Source organism: Saccostrea echinata, unplaced genomic scaffold, assembly GCF_033153115.1.
Source record: "Saccostrea echinata isolate AGI-Se365-2 ecotype Australia unplaced genomic scaffold, CSIRO_AGI_Sech_v1 ptg000054l, whole genome shotgun sequence".
Classification (NCBI taxonomy): domain Eukaryota; kingdom Metazoa; phylum Mollusca; class Bivalvia; order Ostreida; family Ostreidae; genus Saccostrea; species Saccostrea echinata.
Genome location: NW_026889803.1, coordinates 17,140,468 through 17,153,170, shown reverse-complemented (window position 1 = coordinate 17,153,170; position 12,703 = coordinate 17,140,468). Strand labels below are relative to the sequence as shown.

The window sequence follows — 12,703 nt, the reverse complement described above, 5'->3', positions numbered from 1 at the left end:
TTACACATACAATTATATTTTTATCATACTTACAAGATTTAATAAAAAAAATTACAAAAGAAAGTGGTATGGGAGAATCATTTATATGGAAAAATCCTAGTTGTAATGTATCATAGAATAATCCATGATTTATTCTGCAGTCATAAGTTAGCAATGTTATCGACATAAAAAAGATCACGGTATCACACAGAGTCACAATATCACTTGATATTCAAATATAAACGTATCACAAATGGGATGTGTTATTGCATTATATCATGATTTATATCTGTATCAGTCTCAATGATAATTATTTTCATCAACAACTGTCAAGGCACTTTCCATACACAGAGCTATAGCAAAATAAGAATAAAAGAGGACTAGAAAAAACACTGTACATGTATATAGTCAAACCGCAATACATTGAACATCATGGGTCTAGGGAAACACTTCAAGATATTTCAGCTGAGACTCAAACTAATAATAATATGTATTAATGACAACTCACTTAAACATCTATAATGCTATTCAATAATCTGTGTGTATAATGAGGGTATTCTGGAAATTCTCATTCTGGTAAGCATTTAAAGGCAGCATATTATGTAGAACCTTCAAGTCTATTTTAAATTTCATTAAATGTACATAATACATAATGATACATTTAACTTTGGAGTACCTGTGTACACAAGAATGATATCAAATAAAACATACTGATACTAAATGATAATGTTTTTTTGAAAAATATATTCAATGTTATGATATGATGAACATAATAGACAAAGGGTCATAACTCTTATAATTACATGTTGAGGATAAAGCAGATCGCTTACAAAATTTTCTGAGTTAATACATGCAAAAGAAAAGAGAAACTTATTGCACACTCCTAAATGCATATAAAAAAAAAACAGGACACATAATTTGAAAATAAAATCATTACACATTCAATAATGGTTTGGGTATTACAAACTAACTACTAGTATTTACAACTAAGAAAACATACACATACAAAATTCAAATTAATTATCAAAAACAAAATTTAAAACACCTTGTTATTGCACTAAGTGCCAAATCCATCTTCAAAGATGATAGCCAATATTCAGCAATGAAAGTCTTCAAACATTCAGAAAATTTGCCAGCAATGACAGACTGAGCACACTCCTTTGAATTAAATTAAAAATACATGTATTATGTCACTAAAGATTGAGGAAAGGAATGGGGGTATGGATGGGGCTGTTAAAAAAAATAATAATAATAATAGCACAAGCACTAGAAAATATCACCAAGATTAAAAAAAGAAAACATTGCAAGAATTTAGCATATCCTGAGATACTTCATCACATAGTTCGACAAAGGGACATAACCACATGCAACATCAGCTTATGAATTTCCTAAGCACTGTTAATTTAACTGGTTCAACAAGGTAGCCGAGTAATTAAAGCTAAATGAAAAAATAAAGTTTAAAATCTCTCTAAACACAGTCTGCAGTAGTCATGTTCTGATGATGTTCATGTATTAATCATAACTTCCTACTGATACTGTCTTTTTTGGCCATCTGCGAGACCTTTCATTTATCTGGTCTTTTGGGATAGCGAAGTGACGACCCTTTAGTGGAGCTGCTTGGTGTTCTGTTCATTATGACTGGTGTGTGCTGTCTACCCGTAGGTGTGTTCAGACTCATGGTTCTGGTGGGGGTGGAGGGGGCTTTGCTGGGTGTAGAGGTTGTTCTGCTTGGGGTACTTGGTGATACTCCATTAGTCTGCAGTAGAGAAAAAAAAATTATTGGCATTGACTTCAACAAGGTCAATTATTATTTTTTTCTATTTTGATACATGTACATTATATTATTCCTCAACAGCAATTTTGCTAAAAAGTGTAGTCTCTGTAATCATGATGAACAAACCAATTAAACAGCAAATATAAAAATGTACTGTATGAAACGATTTTTTATTTGTGATTTTTTCAATTGATATGATTTAAAAACATATCCAACGCCAAAATATGTGTCCATTTATAACACACAAATCTGCTGAATGACTGCTTTACAACCATTTGCTGCAAATAATTTGAGTGAGAGACAGTCACAAACATTCTTCAAATAAAACTTGATTTTTAAAGTGCAATGTTCTAAAGGAGATTTTGAAAATAAAGTAGCAAATTAGCTTCACTGAAACAAAATATTCAAAGCTCAGGCCTAAGAAAAAAAATATGTTTTAAGTTTACCTGAATGACCCTAATTTTTATGCACCGGACCCAAATATATTGATTTATATACATATAAATTTTTGTTTGTAAAATCTGGAAATTGCATTTGTATATATTTTCATTCAAACATAATGGTTAATAGGTCATAAGGTCACTTATCAATTAATAGCTGTTTTAGAGCCATTAGGTAGATGGCTAAAGAAAAGATACTAATGGTATAAAATGAGAGCTTCAAAAATATGCCTACATGCAATTATGTGTGATTTACACACCTATAACATTCACTATCTGAAAAACATTCCTTATGTTTACATTTCAAAGCTTTAACCCCCCCCCCCCCCCCCCCAAATGTCAATATTTGATTTATTTGCTGCCCTATATCAGTATTTTTTTTTAACATTCCTGTCATTGTGGCGTCATAATAACATGCGATTCTCCATGTATATTTCTATGCATGACTATAATACATGAATATGGCATTCAAAGCAATTTCATAGGTGGCTTAGTAAAAAATCACAGCAAATAAATATATGTGTTTGAATAAGATTATTGTAATACTCTTAAATTTGTAGTGATTATCTCCCTTTAAACAGTTTTTTTTTTAAATTTAAATATCAAATAATTGAAGGTAACAGTGATTTTAATGTAGGGTGCAACAAACCCTCTTCCTAAGGTGCAGTAACTAGCCAAGTTTTATGATTCTAGGCTTAATAGTTTTCCAGTTACAAGCCGGACAGTGTTTTGTCATATTTGACCTTTTTTAATGTAAAACACACCTTCAATCCAAAATGTATCTGATTATTCTAGGCCTTTAAGTAATGAGCCAGACAGGAAAGAGCTATTAGATGGACAGACATGAATACCATACCAAAATTAGTCCCATCTGAAGACAGGCATATAAAAAGTGTATTTCAAAGTTAGGCCTTTATAAAAAAAAAAATTGAAAAAATCAAAACAAAATCCTACATTATTTTTCATATTATGTTAAATAGCAAACAAACAAAATTTTTTCTTAGGCCTTACAGAGTAATTTTTTACCATATTAGCACTAGCTAAAACTACAATATTAAAGATATTCTACAAAAAAAAAAAAATTCAAAATAAAATAAATTCCCTGTTGTAGAAATGAACAAAGAAATTTTAACTTTAAACTAAAAAGTTTTGTCCTAATTCTAAGCATCTACAAACATGCTAATCTGATCAAGGCAAAGAAAGCAAAAAGAGTCAGCAAAGTAGATAGATTAACAACATGCAACACTTTTATTGAAGTTCTCACCATTATGGACTGTTTTTAAATCCTTTATTACGTAAATTCTGAAATAAAGTAGCACAGGTGCAAAGTGATGGATTCCAACCAAAGTAAGTAAGGAACATAAGTCAGTTTTGTTGTAATTCACACATGCAAGCACACATATAAGAATGAATCAAAGTTATGAAGCTTTTAACCATTTTATCATCAAATAATTGTCATATTGTGGAATGATGAAAAACCCGATGAAGAACCCAGTATATGAATGTGCTGGAAAGAAACAAGTGTGTTTGTGGTGGATGGATTTTACAAACAAGTCTTCAGACATGTTAAAATTATGGAGAAAGATAAGAACAAGTTACAGTATCTGGTCAACTTTGAAAAATTCACATGCGTTTTAAACCATCCCCAACCATGCCAACACCAAGAATTGCATATAATACCCATAAAGCTCTCTGTGGCATTTGACAAGGGTCCTTTTGTCTACATCAGCAGCTCAAGGAGAATGAAGATAGAGCATAGTGCTTTTTTATATGCAAGCTCTTTTTATGTGAGCGTACCTCATCTCCAGCTTGAACCACTTGTCTGCTCGCTTGACCCAGCTCGACGGTTCGAACTCGCTGAGCAAAGTTCAAACTGCACACTGATTCTCCAAGGTTTTTCTCTACTGGAGCAATCTGTACAATCATCAAGGTCTTACTATCACCACCTGAAAAAATACAACAGAACTGTAGAAAACTTGGTACGAGTACACTGTACATGCATGTCTGATAAATAAAAATGTGATATGTAAGTTACAACTTGACAGATTTCTTTTCCACATTTCTACATTCGATCACAAATGACTCATATTTGATGATCCTTACAGCAACACAACTCAGCAAAAGTAAATGCAGTATTCCAAAAAACAGGAGACACACAAAGCTAAATTTCCATTTGGACATAAAATATATTAGACTTCTGACTTACCAAGAGAGTCTTGCAGCAGGTAGGTGAGTTTTGAGTTCCTGTATGGCACGTGGCTTTGTCTACTTCGGAGAGCGTGGATCACATCCCCCAGACAGGAGAGTGACTTGTTGATGTTCTGAGCCTCCTTAAGTCGAGTACCATCTGCTCCTGACTTACTGACTCGCTCAGAGCCTGCCAAGTCTACCAAGTTTAATTTTCCTACAAACCACCAAATGTGATGCTTAGTGAATAATATTTTTCTTTTAATATTTCTGAATTAGGAAAAAAAAAAAAATTTCAATATGATAATGTTGTTTAACAAACATCCTTAACTCTTTTAATTTTTGGGGGGAAAAACATTGAGAATATGTAGAAGTTGAATGGAAAATGATGAAGAAACAAGATGTGTTTGTGAAACACTGATGCCCCCGTATGGTAGCTAATGGTGAAGGTTAAAGTTTCTCAAATGCAAGTCAAAATCCAGGCCAAAAGATAAAAAATGTTAAATTTGAAAGCCCTAGCTGCAACTGTTCAAAAGTTATGGCAAAGGTTAAAGTTTTTAAAATGTAAGTAAAACATCAAGGTCAAGGTCAAAGTTGTTGGTATCCAAAGGAAGGTCTTGTCACAAGGATTACATATGTAAAGTGTGAAAGCCCTAGCTCCAACCATTCAAAAGTAATGGCCAAGGTTAAAGTTTTTCGAAAGTAGGTCAAACTCCTATGTCAAGGTCAAAGGGTCAAAGTGGTTGGTATCCAAAGAAAGGTCTTGTCACAAGGATTACATATGTGAAGTATGAAAGCCCTAGCACCAACCATTCAAAAATTATGGCCAAGGTTTAAGTTTTTCAAAAGTAGGTCAAACTCCTATGTCAAGGTCAAAGGGTCAAAGTGATTGGTATTCAAAGGAAAGTGATGTCACAAGGATTACATATGTGAAGTATGAAAGCCCTAGCATCAACCATTCAAAAGTTATGGTCAAGGTTAAAGTTTTTCAAAAGTAGGTCAAACTCCTAGGTCAAGGTCAAAGGGTCTAAGAGGTTGATATCCAGAGGAAGGTCTTGTCACAAGGAATACACATGTGAAGTTTGAAACCCCAAGCACCAACTGTTCAGAAGTTATGGCCAAGGTTAAAGTCTCATAAAATTTTGCAAAAGTGGGTCAAACTCAAAGTTCAAGGTCAAATATGATGATACCCAAAGAAAGATCTTGTCAAAAGGAATACACATGTGAAATATGAAAGTCATAGCTCCAACCAATCAAAAGTTATGGGCAAGGTTAAGGTTGACAACAGACAGACAGACAAACAGATAAACAGACAAACAGACAGACAGGACAAAAACATTATACTCCCGGGATCTTTCGATCCCGGGGCATAAAAATACTTACCCACAGTTTTGACATTAGTGGTTTTGTTGACACCAACGACTTGTACTGTCAGCAAAGCATGAGATCGAGAGGAATGCTCATTCATATTGGTTGTGGCAGTAGCTCGATTCTTCTGGCCAAGAGCAAACACCTTCAAAGCAAGCACACAACATAATAACTTGCTTTATTGTTATCTTGTAAAATTTACAGTTACTGGAATCTGTGTTATACACAAGCCTTACCTGATTGACATCATCTACTGATCTGACCTCTTCTGAACACAGGCCAGGTACATGTAGCCCTCCCTCTGGATTCATCTTTACCTCCATCTTGTAAGAGGGATCATCACTCAACAGATCCCTACAATACAATAGGTATATTAAAACTTTTTTTATTGATCCTCAAATTTAAAAAATGCTGTATTTTTTTTTCATTCTTTAAAACCATTTCTTACTTTTTAGAGTTAAGGATAACTAACACATGAAATTTGATTAAGTTTTTTCCCAGCCCCAATCATTCTGCAATAATGATATTTGATTGTAAATAAACTGTTAAATAACGAACTTCATAAATTCATCCAGTTTAAGATATCCTGACATTACCTGATCTTCTCGTTGTAGATCTCCATCACACTGACTGTTATGGTGTATGCCCAGTCCTGGCCACGGCCCTCCACCTCCTTAAATAACAGGGCCAGGGCTCGCTGATTGATGCCAGGATTTTCTCTGTCTCCCTGAAAATACCAGATATCATTTAACAATCTCTAAATTTTTGTTCACATGGTTGCTTTCAGAGTTGTAGAAAGCTTCCTCAGCTCTTACCTCCATGGTGAAGGTCTTTCCGGAGCCTGTCTGTCCGTAGGCAAAAATACAGACATTGTAACCATCTATACAGGATGTCACCAGGGATTGAACCTCCTCAAACACCTGAAAAGTTTGAACAAATATAAACTTACATGATCCAGACTTAATATAAAGCAAAAAATAATTATCTACTGAAAACATACGAAAGTAAAAATGCAAAAGCTTCATAATTTTTATGCAAATAATTCCTTTTTTCTGTCCACTCTAACTTTCAAAACCATCAATATCCAATAAGTCAGACCTGTTCTTGTGTGCTCTCTGGAGTGAACACTAGATCAAGTTCAAAGTTCTGTGATCTCCCCTTGTTGTTCACATAGATGAGCCCATTGTCATCTCTGTCATAATCCACCACAATATTTCCCATCATGCCTCCACCATCTTCTTTTATTTTAGGACGTACTCGACAAAATACTCTGATGTTGCCTATAAACAGAGAATTGTAACATGCACTACATGTACATCTCAAACTATAATAACTTAAAAAATAAGGCAAGCAAAAAAAGAATATTTTGACACAAGTATTACATTAAAACTTGTCTAATCTGGCCGGATTAGACAACATTTTCAACATTTGAAATTACTGAAAGGAGCTTTAAGTTCACTGTATTATGCAAGACTTTGGAATACACAGCATCAGGATCAGACAAGATTCACTGTCTGTGTGATCAAAAAAAAATTCTCTATGCTGTACAGGAAAAATGCCTTTTACTTCTCATGACGAAACAGAACATAAAACTCTACTCTTGTGTCCACAACATTAATGTAACATAGGGTACCTTTCAGTTCAACCAGTTCATTATGATATTTTTTCCTGAGCTGCATCTCTCTGTGATATCGACGGACCAGGTCTTTATTGTAGTCATCAATATTTCTTATTGCACGGCACATCTACAAATTTAAACATATTCATTACTTAAGTAAAATCTTTCTTGCTTAGCTTTTACAAATTATTTTTGAATTCATGATTGAATATCAAGGAACCCAAATATAGTCCAAATAGTCCAAATTTGGGGTACATGTATTGACTTTTAAATTGTCACAGGGGAGAGGTTCATCATGGATGTAAAAACAATAGATGTTATACTTTTCTAATGAATCTACAGGTATCCACCAAAACTAAATACAAAACCAAGAGAATTAAATATTTGAAGTTTCACTTCTATGTACATAACAAGTCTAATAGAAATATCTGCCTTACAACTTTACCTGATTCTTGACATCAGTAATGGCCGCCTGCAGTAATTGTGGGAACTGTCTACACTCAGCCTCTAGATGGACGTAGGACTTCTCTAGCGCCTGGTAGGCTGGGAGGATAAAGGAGACCTGCTCACACAACTGTCTGTACTTAGTCTAAGAAATGTAGAAATGAAAATTTTTCACAAATAAATAGTAACCTAAAATATTTTCTTTAAAATCATGATGGTTTATATATATATATATATATATATATATATGAAGTTGTCTTAACACTGACTAAGTCCTATGTGATAGACTTCTTTGACCTCTGACCTGGACAGATGTGCACTACCTTAACCACACACAGATATGACCTTTTAACCTTGAATATGACCTTGAAATAGTTATCTTATATATTTTAAAAGTTCCCATCAGAGTTGAAGATGTACCAAACAAACAAACAAGAAGAAATAACCCATTCTTTTAGGAATATAAAAAATATAGAAATATTTTAAAAATAGATGAAAAAAATCAATTCTATCGACATCATACTGTATGCAGGGAAATTTTCCGCCCCCATTTCATTTTAGCCACTTTAGCTCTCCTTGCATATAGACGAATTTAAAATGGCGTGAATTAAAAGAAGACTGCATTATATCTTCAACGCAATTGTGCCTGGGCGAATTTAAGCAACTGTGAAGGGGCAAAAATAACTTGGGGTAAAAAAAATCATGTATACAGTACTTTACTCTTTATAATGTGACAACACATTCATAAAAAGTTTCAATTTAAATATTTTTATCCCTAATCAAAATCAGATATGAATCACAATTTGTTAAAATGTCATATAAAAATTATTTCATATTACGAGACATGTTATACATGATAAAAACATCATTTTCATATTTTATTGAATATCAAACAAATGTCACAGAATTTCCTCTAATTTATCTGAATACCATTGTCTTATTGATTAAGAGTTTTCCAGTTGTTTAGAAATTAAAAAGAAAATTAACTTGTCATTTTAATATGTTTTAGTTGAGGTTTTCTCTTTCTAATTGTGCTTTATGCAGATCACTTTTCAGGTTGTGATGGTAGATTTTTAGTTTACATATATATTCATTAATAAACTGACAAATATTATAAATGTGCACAATGAAAATATTAATTTATACAGGTTTGTTTATCAACATTTGCACAACACGTTTTGGCTATGTATAAATGTTTTATTTCATTGGAGGAATAATGTTTTTAGTAAAAGTTACATTGGAGGGATATTTTTGGATAAGTTAACATTTATTCTCAAACCTGCCATTGCTGAGCATTTTTCATCCAAAATGAGGATATACCATTACAAAAGTTAGCCAACTGAAGTAATATGGAAAAAAAATATGTGTCAAAACAGTCACCAAAAACAAAATAAACTATTCTAAAGAAATTAATAAAATCTGCAAGTTGTAAAAAGTAAATTGGTTTGACGTGAAGTCTAAATACCAGCACACCTCCTTACAAAAAAATGAGAGAGCATGTTTTAGCACAAATGCATTGCCTGGGGTTTTCATGCAAACAAATTTTAGCACAAACTTCTTCCTATAAAGAAATTAGCGCAATCTCATGTCATTATGCTTAATTCCATTATAATCTGTGTTGTGTGTTTGATTCTGTCAAAATAAAATAAATTATCATTAGCTTATTAGAGTGTGCAGCTTGTATATGCATAGGTAACAATTCGCTAAGATGCCTCAAACTACATGTAAATGGTGCGTCGCACTGTCCGCAAGACAACAGCGTGTCAAAGCTATGTAAACAAAACATTAAACACACAATAAACATAACACAGATATAAACATACACGTATTATGATTTGAAATGTACAGAACATGAATATATCACCAAGCTTAATATTGAGTTGTTAGTATGCATGCATATAACTGGATCATAATTTTCCTAGCAAGTTATAAAAAAAAGATGTAGTAGCACCCCAAAAAAAGGGCTTAACTAGACAGTGCATCAGGTATTTTACATGTATTTGTTTCAGCATATCTACCTCCAAATGCTTAAGATTTCTCTCCATTTGCATTTTTGTGCTTTGAATGGCTGCTTCTTTTGCTCTGTCTGCTTCTTCTAGTTTTTCTGCTGTGTCCTGGACGAGACTTATCAATTTCTCCTTCTGCTTATTGACCTAAAAACAAAATCCCAATTCAAGCAACCAAGAATAACAACTGGTTATCCTTGCCTTCTTGTAGAAAAAATATCAAAAAATTCCTTATTTTTAACCACATATCATTTCATTTATTTATTTATTTATTTATTTTTTGCTATATATTTATTTATTGATGAATCATATCTTGAAAACACAGAAAATCATCTTTTTTTGGAATTATGAAACTTACCAGGGTATAAATTAAAAAGTAACACTTATCAAGACAAAAATGAAATGAAATTAAGGGGAGACAGGACACATGTCACATGACTCAATTGACTACGTCATAGTCACCTTTAATGTTGATGTTAAACGTTGTTATAATCACCTGTATTTGTATAATTTTTGTTAAACTTGTTGAGCTTAAACATTTTATGTAAAATATTTAAGAATTTTAAAAGATCAGGTAAATATTTAAAAATTGTGAAATCGATTTATCCACCCCTCTGTTTCTTTACGCTGCAGTCTAACATGTCCGTGACATCATATATGATCTCTCAGTGCAGAGAGATCAAGTACACGTTGAATACCTGGTCAGTTTTAAAACATTAAAACAGATTACAGTCAAAGCATCGTGATAAATGTTTTGAAGCAGGAATTACAATAATAATTTTTCAGTGTTTTGTAGCAGAGATTATCTTAATATTCCATTTCACTTGTGTAAGTTTTCGTGTGATGTCACAGTTGTTTTCCAGTACTCAGAAAATGTAAACATGAAGTGTTTTTACCACACTTATGTCTTGTTCAACTATGTCCTGAGTGATAATGAGGTAAGCATCACCTTACGATATTGCTACAATTAATTACTACGAAGAAGGACCTCAGTTCAATCGTAAATTTTAAAATATTTAGTGACAGAATTTTTTCCCAAGTACGTTTTTTGTCGTTGAAGCTGTCTTGAAAAGTGCGTAATTTATCCAGTCCACATGCATTGTGAAATATGAAAAAAATGCCGTAAGAATTCTAAACACTATTTATCATGTTTATATTCTGAATATTTGAAGAGCTGCATGTCCTTATACATATTTTTTGTTTGTGTTTAAAAATTCCCATTATAGACTCAATAATGGACCCGTAAACACGAAGAACCAAAACTTAATACAGACACTGTACAGAGCGATATTTGTATGGCGATATCTCTTTAACAAGTCAAGAAAATTGTGATGAAAGAATTGCTTTAAGATATGTAGGACATGCTAAATTAAAAATATACAAAATATGAAAAAAATTCATTGACTAGATTTTTTTCAGCTCAAGGTCCTGTTCCTCCTTAAATTAAATTTTGAACTAAATACCCTGTCATGTTGTCTGTTTTTTCTTTTAAAGTATTCTATGTATGCAAAAGAATGCATGCAAAAAAACTTCCCTTGAACTTTGAAAGAAGGCCACAGAATAGCACAAACCACCTGTACTTTTATCTTACGTTTCTTACATCTTTCACTTCTGATGAATAAACAGAGAACCCTCCCCAAAAACCACAATAAACACTATCCTACCTCCTCTGATAGTGTCTCTGTGAGGTGTTGTTCCTTCTCCAGTAGACTAACAACGTGCAAGTGCTGTGACTGACTCTCTTCCATCTTACAACGGTAGTCCTCTCTCTCGGCCTCACAGGCTTTAAGGGCATCCAGAGTCTTCTGGGAATCTACCTCCACTTCCTGTACTTTGATTTTGGTGACAACCTGTCAAAATTTACTTAAACCTTAAATATAAACTTCACTTCATAAAGTTAAAAACTCAAAAGTCATACAAATTCCTATAGTATGCTCATCGGAGTATAAAAGATTTTTAACCTTTTACTCAGCCAAATTTTTTTTTAAATTTACTGTCTTTCCTAACAATTTTCTGTCAGTGAATTTCTAACAAATACCTGAGATTTGGAATGTATCTTATGAGGAACTCAAGATATTAAAGCCCAAGAAAATATTATGTAATAGGCTTGCCTGCACCAGTAGGTTTCCCGGTTTTACATAGGTTCCTTTGGTTCTGACAATTTTTCACACCCACATTCACCTCTGCCTTACCTCAGGTTCCCTAGCCTGTAGGTGGGTCACCTCCACCATGAGGTCCCTCATTCTTTTGGAGGTGACACGGTTCTCCTCTGACAGTTTGGTGACCTGCTCTCGATGTTTCACTTCGTTCTCCTTCAGCTCTTCAGTTTTCTTCTGTAAGTTCTCCTTGAGTCTGGTGAACTTTTCTCTGTATCTCTTTAATTCATCTTCCAGATCCTATAAAAATTGAAATATTTACTGCCCTACTGAAGAACATCATCAAAATCAGGCATATTCATCAAAAGTCGTACTAAATAATAATTACATAAGATTGTTTTTAACCCTTGGTTTGATATTTCATTTTTTTTTCATGAAGAAAAACAATTTTTATGAGGAAAAAAAATGAATAAAAAAATTATGTGAGGAAATTTGATTTAATAACAGAAGCTAATGCATACAATTTATTCAACTCTTTTGAATCTTTTTCCAATTCTTTGTCTAGGAAGAGGAACCTGTGTGTGAATCTGACCTTTTGTTTTTTCACCCCCTCCTCAAACAAGGAAGTGGACCTGGCCTGGGACTGCCTCAGTTCCTGCACTTCCTCCTCTAGTTCCTTGTTGTGGGACAGCAATTTCTCCACCTGTTTCTCTGTATCTGTGTGACAAGGCCCTGTGTCTGAAGGCTGATGTGTAAGAAATGTAAAGAAAATAAGTTAACATTTCAGAAAA

The 12,703-nt window shown here is 33.2% G+C and overlaps 1 protein-coding gene across 1 annotated transcript in view; it reads right to left on the bottom strand.

The window, feature by feature from the left end:
* Positions 1 to 891: 891 nt before the first annotated feature.
* The window catches only part of LOC133206423 (kinesin-like protein KIFC3), a 31,467-nt gene continuing 19,655 nt past the window's right edge, over positions 892 to 12,703 (bottom strand). Inside the window, exons 9-22 of the mRNA XM_061342407.1 lie at positions 12,505 to 12,657; positions 12,009 to 12,212; positions 11,481 to 11,666; positions 9,829 to 9,963; positions 7,812 to 7,955; positions 7,382 to 7,493; positions 6,847 to 7,028; positions 6,564 to 6,668; positions 6,345 to 6,475; positions 5,985 to 6,102; positions 5,764 to 5,893; positions 4,400 to 4,597; positions 3,991 to 4,139; positions 892 to 1,735 (exon numbers count right to left, since the gene is read on the bottom strand). Of these exons, the coding sequence (XP_061198391.1) occupies positions 1,544 to 1,735; positions 3,991 to 4,139; positions 4,400 to 4,597; positions 5,764 to 5,893; positions 5,985 to 6,102; positions 6,345 to 6,475; positions 6,564 to 6,668; positions 6,847 to 7,028; positions 7,382 to 7,493; positions 7,812 to 7,955; positions 9,829 to 9,963; positions 11,481 to 11,666; positions 12,009 to 12,212; positions 12,505 to 12,657 (2,139 nt within the window). The 3' untranslated portion in view covers positions 892 to 1,543. The remainder of the gene's footprint in view (positions 1,736 to 3,990; positions 4,140 to 4,399; positions 4,598 to 5,763; positions 5,894 to 5,984; positions 6,103 to 6,344; positions 6,476 to 6,563; positions 6,669 to 6,846; positions 7,029 to 7,381; positions 7,494 to 7,811; positions 7,956 to 9,828; positions 9,964 to 11,480; positions 11,667 to 12,008; positions 12,213 to 12,504; positions 12,658 to 12,703) is intronic.